Source organism: Gossypium hirsutum, chromosome D05, assembly GCF_007990345.1.
Source record: "Gossypium hirsutum isolate 1008001.06 chromosome D05, Gossypium_hirsutum_v2.1, whole genome shotgun sequence".
Classification (NCBI taxonomy): Eukaryota; Viridiplantae; Streptophyta; class Magnoliopsida; order Malvales; family Malvaceae; genus Gossypium; species Gossypium hirsutum.
This window is the reverse complement of record NC_053441.1, coordinates 2,797,726-2,814,082: the sequence shown is the minus strand read 5'-3', so window position 1 is coordinate 2,814,082 and position 16,357 is coordinate 2,797,726. Positions and strand designations below refer to the sequence as shown.

General features: G+C 34.1%; 1 protein-coding gene across 1 annotated transcript; it reads right to left on the bottom strand.

The window, feature by feature from the left end:
• Nucleotides 1-9,666: 9,666 nt before the first annotated feature.
• On the bottom strand, nucleotides 9,667-16,357 carry LOC107907124 (serine/threonine-protein kinase tricornered). Its single transcript, XM_016834361.2, has 13 exons — nucleotides 15,997-16,357; nucleotides 14,615-14,789; nucleotides 13,679-13,762; nucleotides 13,240-13,481; nucleotides 12,845-13,088; nucleotides 12,251-12,330; nucleotides 12,041-12,125; nucleotides 11,597-11,728; nucleotides 11,400-11,513; nucleotides 11,221-11,259; nucleotides 10,924-11,008; nucleotides 10,208-10,261; nucleotides 9,667-10,112 (listed from the first exon to the last, which is right to left on the bottom strand). Exons 1-13 carry the CDS (start codon nucleotides 16,176-16,178, stop codon nucleotides 10,060-10,062), a joined length of 1,569 nt encoding a protein of 522 aa, XP_016689850.1. The 5' UTR covers nucleotides 16,179-16,357; the 3' UTR covers nucleotides 9,667-10,059.

Here is a 16,357-nt window from a genome sequence, read left to right as displayed (position 1 = left end):
AATGCGAGGAGTTGGGGATATGTTTCTCCTAGTGAAAATTTAACGGTAAAATGTATCATTTCGGTTAAACCAAAAAAAAAAAAAAAAGACTTCGATTTTTTATTTCTTTTAGTTGGCAAATGGAAATACGCGAATTTCTAAATTTAGATCAAATGAAATGAAATGAAAACATTTGGAGTGAACTTGTAAGAATTTAATTATGTAAATTTGATTAAGTTTAATATGAAATAAAGGTGATTAATTAATAGTTTTTTTATGAATCAATATTGAAAATCATCTTAATTTGAAAAAGAATTAATTATACAAGTTTATTATATCCCTACCTCAATTTAAAGCCTTTTATGGGACTCTCATCCCTCCTATAAATATTTAAAGATATCAATATTAAAGGGGGATTACTTTCCAATCTTAAAGAACAATAGATTATAATTTTTAAATGTATGTTTTTTTGATAATTACATCCAATCTTATTAGATCATAATGTCTTTTTTTCTCGAGTGCTTTAGCTTAACGGAGGTTAAAATAAAATTGTTGGTCTGCGATTCTTTTCTATATACATAATGTAGCATTAATAGTGTTCGGTTATTATTAATTAGCCAAAACTAATTTTAATCGAGTTTCTACATTGTTATTATTTGCATCATCAATTTTTTCTAATCTATATTAATGTGGGAGTATTTCTTTCTAAAGCTTTTCTATGAATTAATTTGAATTGTGATACCGTCTTTAAAGTTACCAAAACCATGGCATTTCTACTCATTGTCAATGATTTTTTTTTTTTGGATGAGTAGTGATTATTAATTAGTTATGTTTTATTATCATACTAATATTGGTCGTATTGGTTAATTTTATTTTTGGTATGCTAACATTTGAGGGGAGCATTAATATAGTTGGATTGATTAACTCTAAGTTATGCCATCAATGGCACTGTTTCTACTTAGGGTTTTGGTATTAGAAAAAAGTGTGTTTTTGTAACAAATACATCCAATCTTCTTAAAATTTTACTTATGCTTGGAGGGCCATAGACAAGCAAAAAAATCTTCGAGGTGTCCGACATAGGCGGGCTAAGAAAAAGAAAAGTTTTGACTTTAATTGCATTGTTAAGGGTTAATATTACACATATATATTGCATCATATCAATTCTAAAAATTAGATTATTTATTTGTTAATTAATATGGCTCTATAACCAATTTGTGCAAACGAATACAACATGATTGTACAATAGGATTTGCTATATCTTTAATGTAGCTATAATATATATGTATATATATATTGTACTACATAATTCTAATATTTCCAAGCCTAATTGAATTATTATTTTATATTTTTAATTTGTGCTTGATCTCGAATAATCATATTTGGAATTGAACATAATTATTGTTATGCGACATGACTTTTTAAACGTTTCGAATACATGAAAACTTAATTATATATGTTGTATGCTTAACATTGTACTCACATAAATTTCTCTATAGTTATAAGAGTTTGGGATTATAGTGTTCTCACTCCTAAGGAATTTTACTTGTATCAAGTGGAATTAGCAATCCAGTTTGCCTATTCATATTTACTGATACCAATAGTCTATACTTCTTTCGAACAATAAAAGAACCATCCGTATATATATATATATAAACTTGAAAAGGTGTTCTTATAACGGGGGTGTTTATATTGAAAAAATAATGAACATTTGATGAGGGAACCACGGAGGGTTCTTAATGAAGGTGTAACCCCCCTCTTGAATATATATGTATACCAAAAAAATAAAAATGAAGGAGGACCCATGAAAGGTTCCACATAAATGACTTTACGGAGGGTGTGTGTATATATATAAATGAAATAGCAGTTGTTTTCTTTTTAGCTCTCAATCAACTTTACTGCATTTTCAAAGGTTGTCAAATTTACGTCTCACGAGCGATTACCATCTAAAGTCTCAATTCTCGCATCCCTGGATGGTTACACCTCACGGATGGTTAACATTCAATATGCTTATCTATATTTGCTTATACATATATGTTTATATATTTATATATTTGATAAAGAGAACCTGGGAGGGGTTCTCATGGGTGGTTATACCCCTTTGCATGTTTGTATATCTGTATAATGAATATTGTGAGAAAGGAAACTTAAGAGAGGTTCTCGTGAGTGGTTATACCCCTTTGCGTGTTTGTATATCCGTGTAATGAATATTGTAAGACAAAGAGAACCCGTGAAGGGTTCTCACGAGCCCCCTTTGCATGTTTGTGTATTTGTATAATGTATATTGTTAGACAAATGGAGCCCACGGGGGGTTCCCACATGTGGGTATACTCCCTTGCATATATGTGTAACATCCCAAACCCGGCCTAAACGTTATGGCCGAATCTGGCGATGTCACATTGTAACACCCCTTACCCGTATTCGACGCCGGAACAGGGTAAGAGGCATTACCAAAACACATACATTTATAAACGTATTAAACTGACTTATAAAATTTCATACAGATTAAAACTTTCAAATTATTATCTTCGAATCACTAATTAGGGCTTACAAGGCCCAATATATATACTAATTCGATCCAAGCCTTATAGTTATCACCATTTGCTCATTTCATAGCTATATATGAACTTATAATCCTTCACTTTCTCGTTATATGAATTTGTCAATTATTACTTGCTTTTCGCGAGTACCTGAATTGATCCGTATCATTTCATATTCTCGTATCGTCATATTTTTCCTATTAAACCATTGTAATATATTAAATATTCAATATCTTGTAAAGATTCGCTAATCTATCCCATATACTTTCACACAGATTAATTCACAATTCAGAAGTCTTATCATTTCAAAGCTTATAAGACAAATGTACATATCTATACTAACTCGTATGAGTCTCATACTCATTCATATGCTCAATAAATTCGTTAAATCATTTCAACATCGAAGAATCCACATTATGTCAGAAACAATACTAATAGCAATCATAAATCTTTTCATATTAATTTCATATATCACTTACTGAACTTCAAATATCATTTCATAAATATGTAATTCACTAACACATCTAGCCATATACAATATCCAATTGGTGAAATCACTTAATTAAATTCAACTTCAACAATCACAATAAATCTATCACTTGAGTGTGAGTCCATGTAACACTTACCAACTTTGTCAAATTAGTGAACGTCTTATGGAATTGAGTACTTTATTTTCTCGATGCCATAGTCCAACTATGGTCTTACACGTAATCACATAACATATATAGATGTCAAAGCCCAGCTATGGTCTTACACAGAATTACATATCACTTATTGCCATGGTCCATCCATGGTATTTTCCGTCAATCCGTCTTTATCACTGAACGAAAGTACTCAACCTTGCGTTCTACTCAATTTGAACTTTCTTTCCAATTTATCTATCTTTCTCAACAATCATAATTCAATCATGATTATATATATATAGAATAGTACATTATTTCATGCATAATACTAACAAATAATTGTTTGGTTTCATCCATATGAATTTACAATTCAATTCATAATAAGTAATTGAAATGAAACATTATGTCATTTCTAATTCAACGTTTATCAAATATAATCGGCATATGACCAATTTATATCCAAATCATGCATATGTTTTATTTTTCCTCCTCATCCTCTCCATTCCACATCCTTAATGTACATAACACTCTTATAAATAACATTTTCTATAATTTTACTATTCACTTAGATGTATATTCAAAGTTGTCTATCCGAATCAGAGTCACTAAATTATTTTTATCTGGAGCTACAGAGCTCCAAATTAATATCTGTTAATTTTTCCTGAAACTAGATTCACATATCTTCTTACCATAAAATTTTTAGAATTTTTGGCTTAGCCAATAAGTACAGTTTATTCTTTAAAGTTTCCCCTGTTTCACTGCTCGATAGTTCTGACCTCTCTTCACTAAAAATTAAGTATCTCACTGTATAGAATTTTGATGGTACTTACGTTTATTTCATTGAAAATAGACTCATTCAGGGTTCTAAACATATAAAGTTTAGCCCGTAATTATTTTTGTACAATTTTTAACAATTTTCCAAAGTCAGAACAAGGGATTCCAAACTCATTCTGATCCTGTCTCACTAAACTTAAAATATCTCAAAATATATAAGTCTTTTGCTTAATCTATTTCTTTTATTAAAAATAGACTCATTAATCTTTCATTTCATATCTTATTCACTCTCTAATTCGATTTCCACCATTTTTGGTGATTTTTCAAAGTCACACAACTGTTTCCGTCCAAAACTATTTTGTTGCTAATTCTACTATTTCATAATTTCACTTTTTCACTTTCGATCACTATTCAATTCAATTCCACACATATATTCATCATTCAATTACACTTAATCGTTACATGATCTCATGTATTTTCACTTAGTCAATTTCCCGTTGAACACTCGAAATATACACGGATACGTAGAGAATTAGCACATAAGTGCCACACTGATATGTAGCCGAAGCTGCCACTGATACGTAGCCGTAGCTACCACTAAAATGTAGCTGAAGCTACCACTGATATGTAGCTGTAGCTACCATTGAAATGTAGCCGAAGCTACCACTGATCAATAACACTGGAAATGTCCACGGGCCTGCTCACACAAGCTATTAGGTGTCTGCAACACATGCTAGATCACCCAGCACCCGGGACTCACTGTAACACTGGTCTCTAGTGACATGTCACTTGTATCCACTTCTATTCCTAAGTTCAACCGGGAATTTACATTTAACACTTTATTTTAAACACTTTATCACTTGAATAATTCATAAACAATTTTTCTTCCACATTCAATATTAATTCACATATCAAATATAATTCACAATTTATAAAAATATATTACTATTATTTACACATAACTTACTTTTGTGCAACAATATAAAAATTTAGCAATTTAGTCTTTAATCTTTTTTTTTCTCCAATCAAGGTCGATTCCACTTCTTTCTTGATCTATAATAACACATTTGACTTATTTAATACTCAAATTTATCAAAACAGTCCTTGACTCAAACTTTGGAAAAATTACAATTTTGCCACTAAACTTTTGCATATTTATATTTTTGCCCCAAAGCTCGTAAATTAAACTTTATCCCTTATTCTTATGTATTATGGCATGCTGAACATTTTTCCCTTCTATGGAAACATCGAATTCCCACTCTAACACTTTCTTATGAACATTAGGTATTTTTACCGATTATGTCGTTTTACTCGTTTTCACTTAAAATCGTTTAGCAAAAGTTGTTTAACATAATTTCAAGCTTCATATTCTAACATAAAACATCAAAATAAACACATTTCACCTATGAATATTTTTCCGAATGTAAACCCTAGGTTAAATTATTGCTAGAATAAGCTAAATCAAGTTATCGGGACTCCAAAAACGTAAAGAACATTAAAAATGGGCTTAGAATCACTTACTATGAAGCTTGAAAGCTTGAAAACCCTAACTATGACTCCCCCCTTGTAAAATTCGGCCAAGTCTTGAAGATGGACAAATTTTTGGCTATTTTGGCCTTTTTAATTCTTTTAATTACTAAATGACCAAAATGCCCCCAACTTAAAAATATCCTATTTCACTTATCTCATGTCCATTTTTGTCCAACAAGTTAAAAAATGGTATAATTTCCATTTAACGACCTCTAATTTAAAATTTCATAACAATTGGACACTTTTAACATGTAGAACTCAACTTTTTCACTTTTTACAATTTAGTCCTTTTCACTAAATTGAGTGCCCAAACGTCGAAATTTTTGAAATTTTTTTTCACAAAATCATTCCAGGAAATAGTAGACCATAAAAATATAATAAAAATAAATTTTTTCCTTGTCAGATTTGTGGTCCCAAAACCACTGTTCCGACTAGTCCCAAAATCAGGCTGTTACAATATGCATGTTCATATGACAATATTGTTAGAAAGTGAACTTGCGAGGGGCTTCCGCGAATAGTTACATCTACTGCTTATATTTTACACCGTATTTATAAATTCTACTTCTTCCACCTACAGACGTAACATCACCATTACCTTCCATAAGCCTCCTTCATGAATCTGGGAGCAGGGTCACTTTATTACCTTCCATAAGCCTCCTTCATGTATCGTAAGACTTTTCATAAGTCTCGCCCCATGCATCTAGGAGTAGGATTATTATTACCACTTTTCGTAAGCCTCCCTCTATGCGTTTGGGTGTAGGATCATCGTTACCATATTTCGTAACCCTCCCTTTATGCGTCTGGGAACAGGGCCTTTTTTACCTTCCGTAAGCCTCCTTCCCATACATTTCAGAGCAATGTCATTATTACCATTTTCCGTGAGTCTCCCTTCATGTGTGGGAACAGGGCCTTTATTACCTTCCGTAAGTCTTCCCCCATATGTCTAGGAGTAGGGTCATTATTATCACTTCTCATAAGCCTCCCCCATGTGTAGGAGTACGACCTCCCATAAGCCTCCTCCCATGTATAAGAGCAGGACCTCACGTAAGCCTTTCCCCATGTGTGGGACCAAAATCTCCTGTAAGCCTCTCCACATGTGTGAGAGTAAGACATTTGTTACTCTATATAATTCCAATTTGTGAGAGCCAACGATAGTGCAACCGATATATGATACCTCCTGTAAGCCTCCTCATGTGTGGGAGCAGGACTTCCGTAAGTCTCCCCTCATGTGCAGGAACAGGGCCTCTCATAAGCCTTCTCTATGTATGGGAGCAACTATCGACCTCCAAGTTGGGTTAACGAATAAATTTTATAACTATGAGTATCGCACTAAACACTTATTCAATTTTTACTTGTCAAAAACTATAGCCAAAGGCTACATTTTCTGTCATTATTAATAAAAATGAATAATCCTCTCGCTCACATTTTAACGAGCATTACACATTTCTTACACCAACGGATAATATGCGTTACCAGCAAATAGGTCACACCTCTTGCATCCTATATTGTCAATGGATGGCTTGAACCTCTTCTATTTTATATGTCCAAATTCACATCCACAATATACATATGGCACGTCTCCATTGTATAAATCCATATAATCTTATTGATAAACTGTACCACTTGAACATTTTTGAATTGTCGAGCTAATAGCTATACCACCTACTAAATCATAAATTAAAATTTATACAAGTAAACTACAAACAGGAATACCATCCGCAAACATATTGTTAAAAGGGGTAGGCATGAATCTCAAGGCATCTTAGAGTCCTGGGTCATCCGGATAGTAAATTGTACCCTTTACCCTCCGCTACTTTATTTGCAAATAGCTACCACCCGCAAGGGAAACACACTATAGATAGTCTGGAGGCAAGGTCACTTTATAACCTACTCTCAATTTGGGGGATTATTGTTATACCTTTATCCTAATTATGGCACGTGGCAGCACGAGAATCGACTGGAGAGACAACCATAAGTGACCCTCCGTTTTGTACTGTTTGGATGGTCACTCAATGACTGACTACTTGCATACCTTTTATCACCCACTAGGACCCTCTATTAAGCCATTCACTATTAACGGACACACTCTCCTTGAGAAAGAGACCACCCAAGAATCACTATGCCTCCCATCGAACAACAAATCGAAGTTTTTGGGAATTTCAAAATGGAAGCACTTCCCAATACTTTCCCAATGACCAATCTTTTCCTTATAAAGGTGAGTTGTTCCAGCTGACCACCCCTTGTTTTATTTGTAACAAGCTGCTAGACAAAAGACACTTTGCGGATGGTCTCGAGGCACACTTTGTTTATAACCTACCTCTTGACTAAGGGACTATTGTAGACCCGATTGGGCCCTCTATTGGGCCCTCATCCCTCCTATAAATAACTAAATGTATCAACATTGTAGAGGGACTCCTTTCTACACACACAAAACCCTAAATACACTAAACATTCATCTTGAGTCCCTCTATTTATCCCACTTTTGGCCTTAGAATGGGTGAATCGGTCTTCCTCAACTCCCGCTCTCCTCTTTCATCATCTCCGTTAATACCATGCATCAACAAAGTTAATCATGTAAATAATCATTGATTTAGTTTGGTCAGTAACATACATGACATGTTGTATGATTGATTGGTTGTTTTGGACATTAACTATTTTAGTAAGGGGGGAGTCAACGAGAATTGAAAAAAAGTTGTAAATTTATTAGCGAATTTTTTGTATAGAAAACATGAATTATCGATTTATTATATGGTTTATTTTTTTACACTGCAATTTCATACTCATCCAATGGTGAATGTGATTTTCTAAAATATATTTATTATAATAAAATATTTCATTAAGTTGGTGATTCAATTTAATCCAATATCAATGTGATTGGAAAAAATAAAAAATTCAAAATTTAAAAAGTTAACATAGTAGCATACGGTACCTTAGAAAATACATTGTAGTATAAGGTCTTTCGTTGTCCAAATGAATATATTCATTCATTAAAAAATGCCAGCACAAGTATCACAGGCCAAAAACCCAGAGAATACAACAGATCAGGCCCAAAGGTTGGGCCCAAAATACATAACACAACACAAACCTTTGTTACTAACAGCACCGCCATCATACACAGATGAAATCGGGAGGGAACACTGGAAACTGCCGGGAGGATGCCGCACTAATCGAAGACAACAAACTCACCGCCAGTGGAGGCCGAGTGACTGTGAAGCCCAAGATGAAAAAGACGTCGAAATCACTATTAGCGCCAATGAGGACCGGATGGTGGGGGAGCCTAGGTCGAAAAGACCTCCAAATAATCAATCATAACAGTCACCAGGGTAAACCTTGGTGCGATGATACCATCAACCGTCAGGAAATAGAACCGATGGAGACCTCGTGGAGACGCCGACATTGCAACAATCAAGGCACAAACTTCACAAAGCGGAGGGAAGCATAAAGGAAAGTGAAACAACTTAGAGAGGAGTCTCACCAGACGTCGCATTGACGGATGGTAGTGAAATGGGTGAATCAATGTCCTAGGCTCGGTCTCTCACTGGCGAGCTGGTCAACAACGGAAGAAAACAGTTGGGCCTAGAGTTATTATGTCACAAAAAAACTGGCATAGAAAACAACCTACAAGGTAGATGTGAGCAGTGCTGCCCGACGGTAGAGATTAATACTAATACATAAAAAGATTTTGTAGTATTAGTATGTGTAAGTAGTTAAACTGAAAAGCCAACCATTAACAGACAGCTTTATTTTTTTAAGATTTAATCTCGTATTATGTAATATGTGCTATCATTATATCCAATTGTAATGAAATTAAATTTCAATTCAAATCAAGTAAAAGGTTTAAAAGTTTTTGGAACCATACTTTTCTCCTGCTTTAATCTGTCAAATAACTTCAATTTTATTTTATTTTTTTCATTTTTTACCCTTTCACTTGTTGATCAAATCAAGCTCACCATTAAAATCATTGTTAAAAAAACACATATTAACCAATATTTAAAAAACAACAGATATTTATACTACTGAGACTGTACTTTGGTATTTTTTATATTTTCTATGAAAAAAAGGTTAACTCATAAAATAAAACTCATCCATAGGGGGCTTTAATTTATCACCAAGATGCCCAAAACCAATTTCTTGCATATTTTTTACACCGTTTTTTCCAATCTAGTATTGTTATAAATTTGCTGTTCAACATTATTTAAACTAATTCAAAGCACCTGGTTCGCTGATAAAACTAAAGAAAGATGATTTCATATAATTTGCAATTCATTACCGAAGAACAATGCTTTCATATAATACCAACCAGTATCTTGACTGCTGAACCTTTGACTTTGAATTAAGACATTTTAACTCAAAGACTAAATGGACATAAAAACTCTCCCTTATGGCTACTACCAACCAACCCCATCAAAAATCTCTACTCCTTTCTAACTCATAAATACTGTACACTTATTAGTTTGGCTAAATAAGAAGCTCATGGTAGAACCTGACTGAAATAAGCAGGCAGACCCATCAATCAAAATATAAAAAGAGTTCGTTTATCCATTGTGCATGGTGTTTGTACATGTAAAAGATTGAGCCACTCCACAAAGTGACATGTATGCCATCTCTTCTGATAGTCAGAGCATCCTTGTTTCCTTATCACTATTAGAGTAGTCCACACCAGAATCACCTAAAACAGAAACCCCCATTTGTGAGAAATGTTTTGACCCTATCAGATAAACAAAAACCAGACCTGAAAATGCTAGTTTAGGAATGGTATCTTACTGTGGAACGAGTCGGTTGATGCCTGCCTTACCGGTCCAAACTCCTTTACATCCGCTGGAGTTGAATGAATGATAAGAAAATTATTTGTTTGGCAACAAAATGAATTTAAACACCATTTGAAACAACACATGCATGTGCACTTGAGAGGCTACACAACATTTGAGTTGAACGGTGGTCCTTCTCTTGTTAAGCTAAAAAGACCTATCATCTAACAGTCAACACTATGCAGCATGAAATGAGCACTACATTACTTAGATGTGGTATGAATCATATTGATCCATACTATTGTAGCAGCACAGATTAATGAAATATTTAGAAAAAGCAGTTAAACGAAGACTAACAATTCTAGACAAGAATGAGTTTAGTATTAGTCTGTTTGACAGCGGAAGGGCAACCGTAATTTGACTCCAAAACCATGCATGGGGCTGGCTTGTTGGAAAGACCGAATTTCCTCAACGATAAATAAATATGTGACCTTATTGATGGAGGTTAAGCAAACAAGAAGAAATATACGACGGTGTCTTTCCATGAACGTTTATAATTAGTTACTTAGGTCACTGCTTTAAGGAACTTTTAAGTTTTGATCAAAGGAATCAAGAAAGGAAAAAAAAAATCAAATAAATATGATTTTAAATCATGAAATCAAAGATTTGACAAAAAAGAACCAGTCGAAATATAAACAAAAGGTAACACTAGAGGAACAAAGAATCTCATACCAAAAGAATGGCGCAACCCTTTGACAGCCTCAAAATTCTTGTATGTATAGCCCACAAAATTAAGATCTTTAGGAGCTAAAAACGTCTGGCAAGAAGGTAAGAACACAAAGGTAAGTTATGCAAGACATGTTAAGTTTGAATAACTTGACATACAAATGCTCAATGTAAGTTAACAATAGTGGAGGTGACTCTGAAGCCAGAGATGAAACTTTCATCATTATAAATATAGAATGGTCACAGGAGAAGAATAGTTGAGTATTCAAAGAATGGTTACAATCCTTGCAAAAAAGTAGGTACCTTCTTTAATGGCCCGGATCCTGTTCTTGGACAGTCCACCTGTGAAACAGTCAGAATTTATCACCAATAGGTTCCATAGAGATGAAGGCAGAAAATGCCTTTTATAGAGCATAAAAAAAACACCTCAAAATAAAAATGTAAAATATTGAGAAAGCATAAATATACTCATAATAACTAACCTCATCAAATTTCATAAAATTTTGAGTATCAAACTCTCCCTCAACATGCGGTTTAAATGCTGCTTCCATTTCATAGAGTTTGTCCCAACGAGTATCTTTGAACCAAGGATGGGCCTAATTATACTCATCGTTAGTATGTGGAAAACACAATGTAAGGGAAAATGGGAAACAACTATTTTGATATTCTCAGAAATTACTTTAATTTGGTCCGCTCCTTGTGTACCAAGCCTATGGTCAACATCACAAAGCAATTTACAGATCAAATCCTTTGCTTCTGGTGTCAGCCTTGCTTCTTCTGGAAATTTCAAATGATTTCTCCAGTGCACAATCTGGAAATTTCAATGGAAGTATTTAATCTTGTATAAGAGGTCAGAGAGCTAAAGAACTAATATCGCACGTAACATCACACCACATGATTGTATAAATCCACAAAATGAACTGAATTAGCCAAATACTAATTTTACCTTAAATTTATCGTTAAGATCATAAAAGAACAGAAAGAAGATGACAATAAGGCAGACTATATATAATGAGGATATGAAGAAGGGCACATGAACGTTTAAAATAGGATAATGAAAGTTAAAAGCTAATTCTCCATGGATCAACTTAAAACTGCTGAAAGTTTTGAAAGAGAGAAAAACCTTTCTGCATGTAGTCACTGGATCATCAGAGTAAAATGGAGGATAACCAACAAGCATTTCATACATGATAGCACCAAGTGACCACCTGCAACAGGTAAACTGATGAGAATTTATTAAAGAAAAAAAGCAGATGAAGAATGACTAAATGACAGAAACAGGATCCAAATTTTACAAATCTTATCACTAAGTATCATTCATCCTAAGTCATACCAGTCACACTCCATGCCATATCCTTTCTTGAGCAATACTTCAGGGGCAATATAATCTGGTGTTCCAACTGTTGAGAATGCCTGCCATTGAAACCAGAGGAAAACAACCCAAGAATAATTGACAGAATAAATGATTCAATATATTACTTGATTCCCTCCCAAAATTCACTAACAAGAATGCAGTCTCAAACAAGACATACAAGCAACAAAAGGAAAGGCAAATGAATTATAAATCAGCTTAATCCTACAGTTCAGTTCATTCAATATCTTAAATATCAAGCAAATGGAGAAGGGATTGTATAAAATTGTGATTCCACGTCATTCCTATCTCTTTCTAATAGGGGAATGACAAATTGGATGTTTTCTCCTGATTTCTAGCATTTTTAGTTTGATTTGAATTTTTTCAGGAGGAAAAATCCGATTTGCATTCCCCTATTAGAAAGGGATAGGAATGATGTGGAATCACAGTTTCATATGATCCTTTCTCCAAGCAAATGGGACTAGAATTCGTAAACATGCTTCCTGTGGCTGTACATATGCATGCACACGTTAGAATTATAACATGCAACTTAACAAGAAGAAAGTATCGTAATACCAATTTCCTCCTATTATGTTGCCAGTGCTTCAACTGTTCAAGGGGATTTTTCCAGCGCCTTCCTCTACCAGATTCAGGGAAGTGTCCATCAACATCCATTGATTCATTCAAATTCTCATCATCAAGGGTTTCATTTTCGTTTATAGATGATAAATTTCTACAGTCTAGAGGCTTGCAAAGACCAAAGTCCGAAAGCTTCAAATGACCATTTTTGTCCAATAGAAGATTATCAGGTTTAATGTCTCTGGTAGAAGGAAAAAGAACCAAACACAAGCTTGTCAGATATTGATAATAATTCACAAGAGCTACAGAAGGAAAGAAGTTACACAGCCTTTAACAAGATTCCACGTTTACACTACCCGATATTCTGTTGGTACCAACAAAAGGCTACTAACCTGTGAATGTAATTATGCCTATGAATAGATTCAATGGCCAGAACACTTTGGGCAATGTAAAATCTAGCCACAGTCTCAGTTAGAGTGTCTTCTCTCATTAGCAAAGTCATCATGTCACCACCAGGCAGATACTCCATGATTAGATATAGATACTCAGCATCTTGAAAAGAATAATAGAGTTTCACAATGAAGTGACTGGCAACTTCTGCCAGCAAATTCCTCTCAGCTCTTACATGTTCAACCTATATTATATGCACAATCTGTGAGTGTAAAGAAATGAAACAAGTAGCAATATAACACAAGAGATAGAGAGAGAGAGAGAGAGAGAGAGATTTTCCAGCATTATGAAAATATTAGAAAGAAAAATGGAGATGGAATTTCTAAAACATGCTATGAACGAGAAAATTGAGCTTTAGCGACTAATGATTTCAGATCTCACCTGTCCTCTGCTAAGCATTTCTGACTTCTTCAACTTTTTCATGGCAAAAATATCACCTGATTTTTTCTCTTGACACAATCTTACCTGTAAACTAACAACAACATATGAACAAGACCTCCAACATCATAACAGAACAGTTAAAAGAAAACATAACAATGAATTATGCTAGTTGTAGGAGTTGCACTCAAGCTGGAAAATAAAGGCACAGCCCACAATACACATGCAATAGTTATAAGTGTAGGAAACAATGTGTAAAACAAGAAGATTGTTTCAAAAGATTTCTTATCTCAGGAATGCCTAGCAGTTAAAATTGAACTCTATTGAAAAGTTTATACTGTAATAGCATACAGAGTCCAATTCTACTTTAAAATGGAGGACTTTTACTTCTCCAAAAATTCAAGGCCTACCACCTAATACCTCAGTGCATAAAATACCTCAAATTTTCAAGTAATCTCTTTAAAAAATGGCTTGTATGTCTCAATCAATACTACAAAACTGAAGCATCCAAATTATGTTTGTTTGGAACATCTTTACTCGGTTCTTCTAGCTGACAGTGATCCTACCGCAAGACTAGCAATGTTGCAACATGTTAAAAAATTCACATAAAGCACCAAAAATTCTACCATCGCCAATCTTGTAATCACTATCTCTAACTTTATATGCACCTCAGTCGATGAATGCTATTGTTAGCTGTTAATTGCTTAACATTTACAAATCTGATTTCAAGTGGCATAGGTTTTGTAATAATTATCTTTCTTTCCATTTTAATAGAATGTTTCATGCTGTAATTATGGCAATCATTTTGCAAATGTCACGCAAGTTTCTACAACAGCATGATGGTTCCTTGCAGTAAAAAAAGGAAAAAGAAAGAAGGGGAAATGATAATTGTCAAAAGGATGTCCTATGAATACTCTCAAAAGTGTTTGTAGTTCTAACCTCTCCAAAAGCTCCTCTTCCAATAATTGTTAAAAGATGAAAATCATCGACACAGATCTTGTGCCTTTTAAGCCTCATATAATCTGACTCTTTGCGCTCCAACTCCTTGAGCAGATTGATTTGTTCTTCTTCTGGAAAATCAGAAGATGCCAACTGCTTTTCCAAAACCAAGCGCCTGCATTTTGCCAAGACACACCAAAATCAAACTCTTAGATTTATTCTCTTCTCAATAACTGTATCCTTCTATAAAACTACAATCATCGAATATAAATATACCAATAGTTACAAGGATACAAAAAATGAATAACTGCAACCCACATATGAGAGTCTCTTCCTGTGTACACAGAGGCTATAACAAAAATGCTTCTTCTAACATAGGTTCCAGACTCCAGAGTCTTGGAAGACTGAAAGAGATGGAAAAACAATACATGCAAAAGTTAATGCAGCTTTCTCTGACATAGCTAACTCAAACAAAAGGGGTTGGCAGATATAAAAACTTTGGACCATGGCCTTAGTTGGTCCTTTGAACGATGGATAAGCCCTTGTTGGCAGTTTCACTCCTTTTAGAGCTCCTTTTCCTGCTGTGATGTTCATAGAACAATGGACTTGCGTAGCAATATAAATATGTAATTTTCATCGAGAAAAAATTGTAATTTCTATGCATTTCTTCACCAACAAGTTCATTGGGGGGAAAATTAAACATATATATACTCATCATATGAAAGCACATTTGTATGTGTATGTTTTGAGAACTCTAGAGCATTGTTGCCATGTACATAGAGGATAGAAAAGGTTATGGAAAAAAAAAAAAGAACCTCGAAATTTGTTTATTTGATCTAGATTCACTTTTCTCTTTATTTCATTGCAAAGCTCCCACTGCCATCCAAATCCTACAATAACTTGCTATCAGCTTGATGTTCCTATAATCTTTTGAACACTTTTTAATTCCTGTTGGACGAAATGATAAAAGAATACCCGGAAACACATCTATCTATTGGATGACTGTATAACAGCACCCGGTTACCCCAGGACGGAAAAAGACATTGATTCATTAATTAAGCATAGCCTTTAAAACACATTTCCCTTCATCAACAACCCCCAAGTTTATAACTTTTCAGTTGATTTTCAATTCAAAGTGCAAAAACAAAAGAATAAAAATTTCCCAATACCAATACCAAATCCAATGCCATGCAATATTAAAACCAAACACGTTATACATTCAAGCTTGAAAAATCAAAAGACTCTGAGAATACCCAAAACAAGATCTTCTCGAAAGAAACATCCAAGGCCATGCAAAATAAAAAATAAAAAAATGAATAATATAGATATAATCAACATGCAATATACATATATTATTATATACATAAAAAATTCCGATATACCTTTCTTTACGATCTTGGATATGTTTCATATGAGCTTTATAGTGGCTTTCAATGAACTGCTTAGCCGCAGCCACCCTTTCAAGCGTCAAGCTGGTCACATCATCCCCTTCCTCCTGCTCTTCCTCCGCCCCCTCCTCCTCCGTCATCTCTTTTTCTTTCACTTCCTCCTCATGATTCTCCATTATTACACCTCACGATCCCTTTCTATCGCTCTCTTCTTTCCCCCTTGTAAACGAAATAAGGTCTTTTCTTGTTCTCTCCTGTTTATGGTTTTTGGTGATTGTGACAACGAAGCAGGGGCTCAGGTTATTACATGTAGAGACAATAAAACCTGGGGAGAGAATAATTAAAATATAAAAAA

Bases quoted from the DNA above. Each gene is read 5' to 3' on its own strand.
- LOC107907124 (XM_016834361.2), bottom strand. From the start codon at position 16,178: ATGGAGAATCATGAGGAGGAAGTGAAAGAAAAAGAGATGACGGAGGAG. The intron at 12,126-12,250 runs GTATGACTTAGG...TACCTGTTGCAG, and splicing joins TATGGCATGGAGTGTGACTG to GTGGTCACTTGGTGCTATCA. The intron at 11,260-11,399 runs GTTAGTTATTAT...ACTGTTTCACAG, and splicing joins ATTTTATGAAATTTGATGAG to GTGGACTGTCCAAGAACAGG.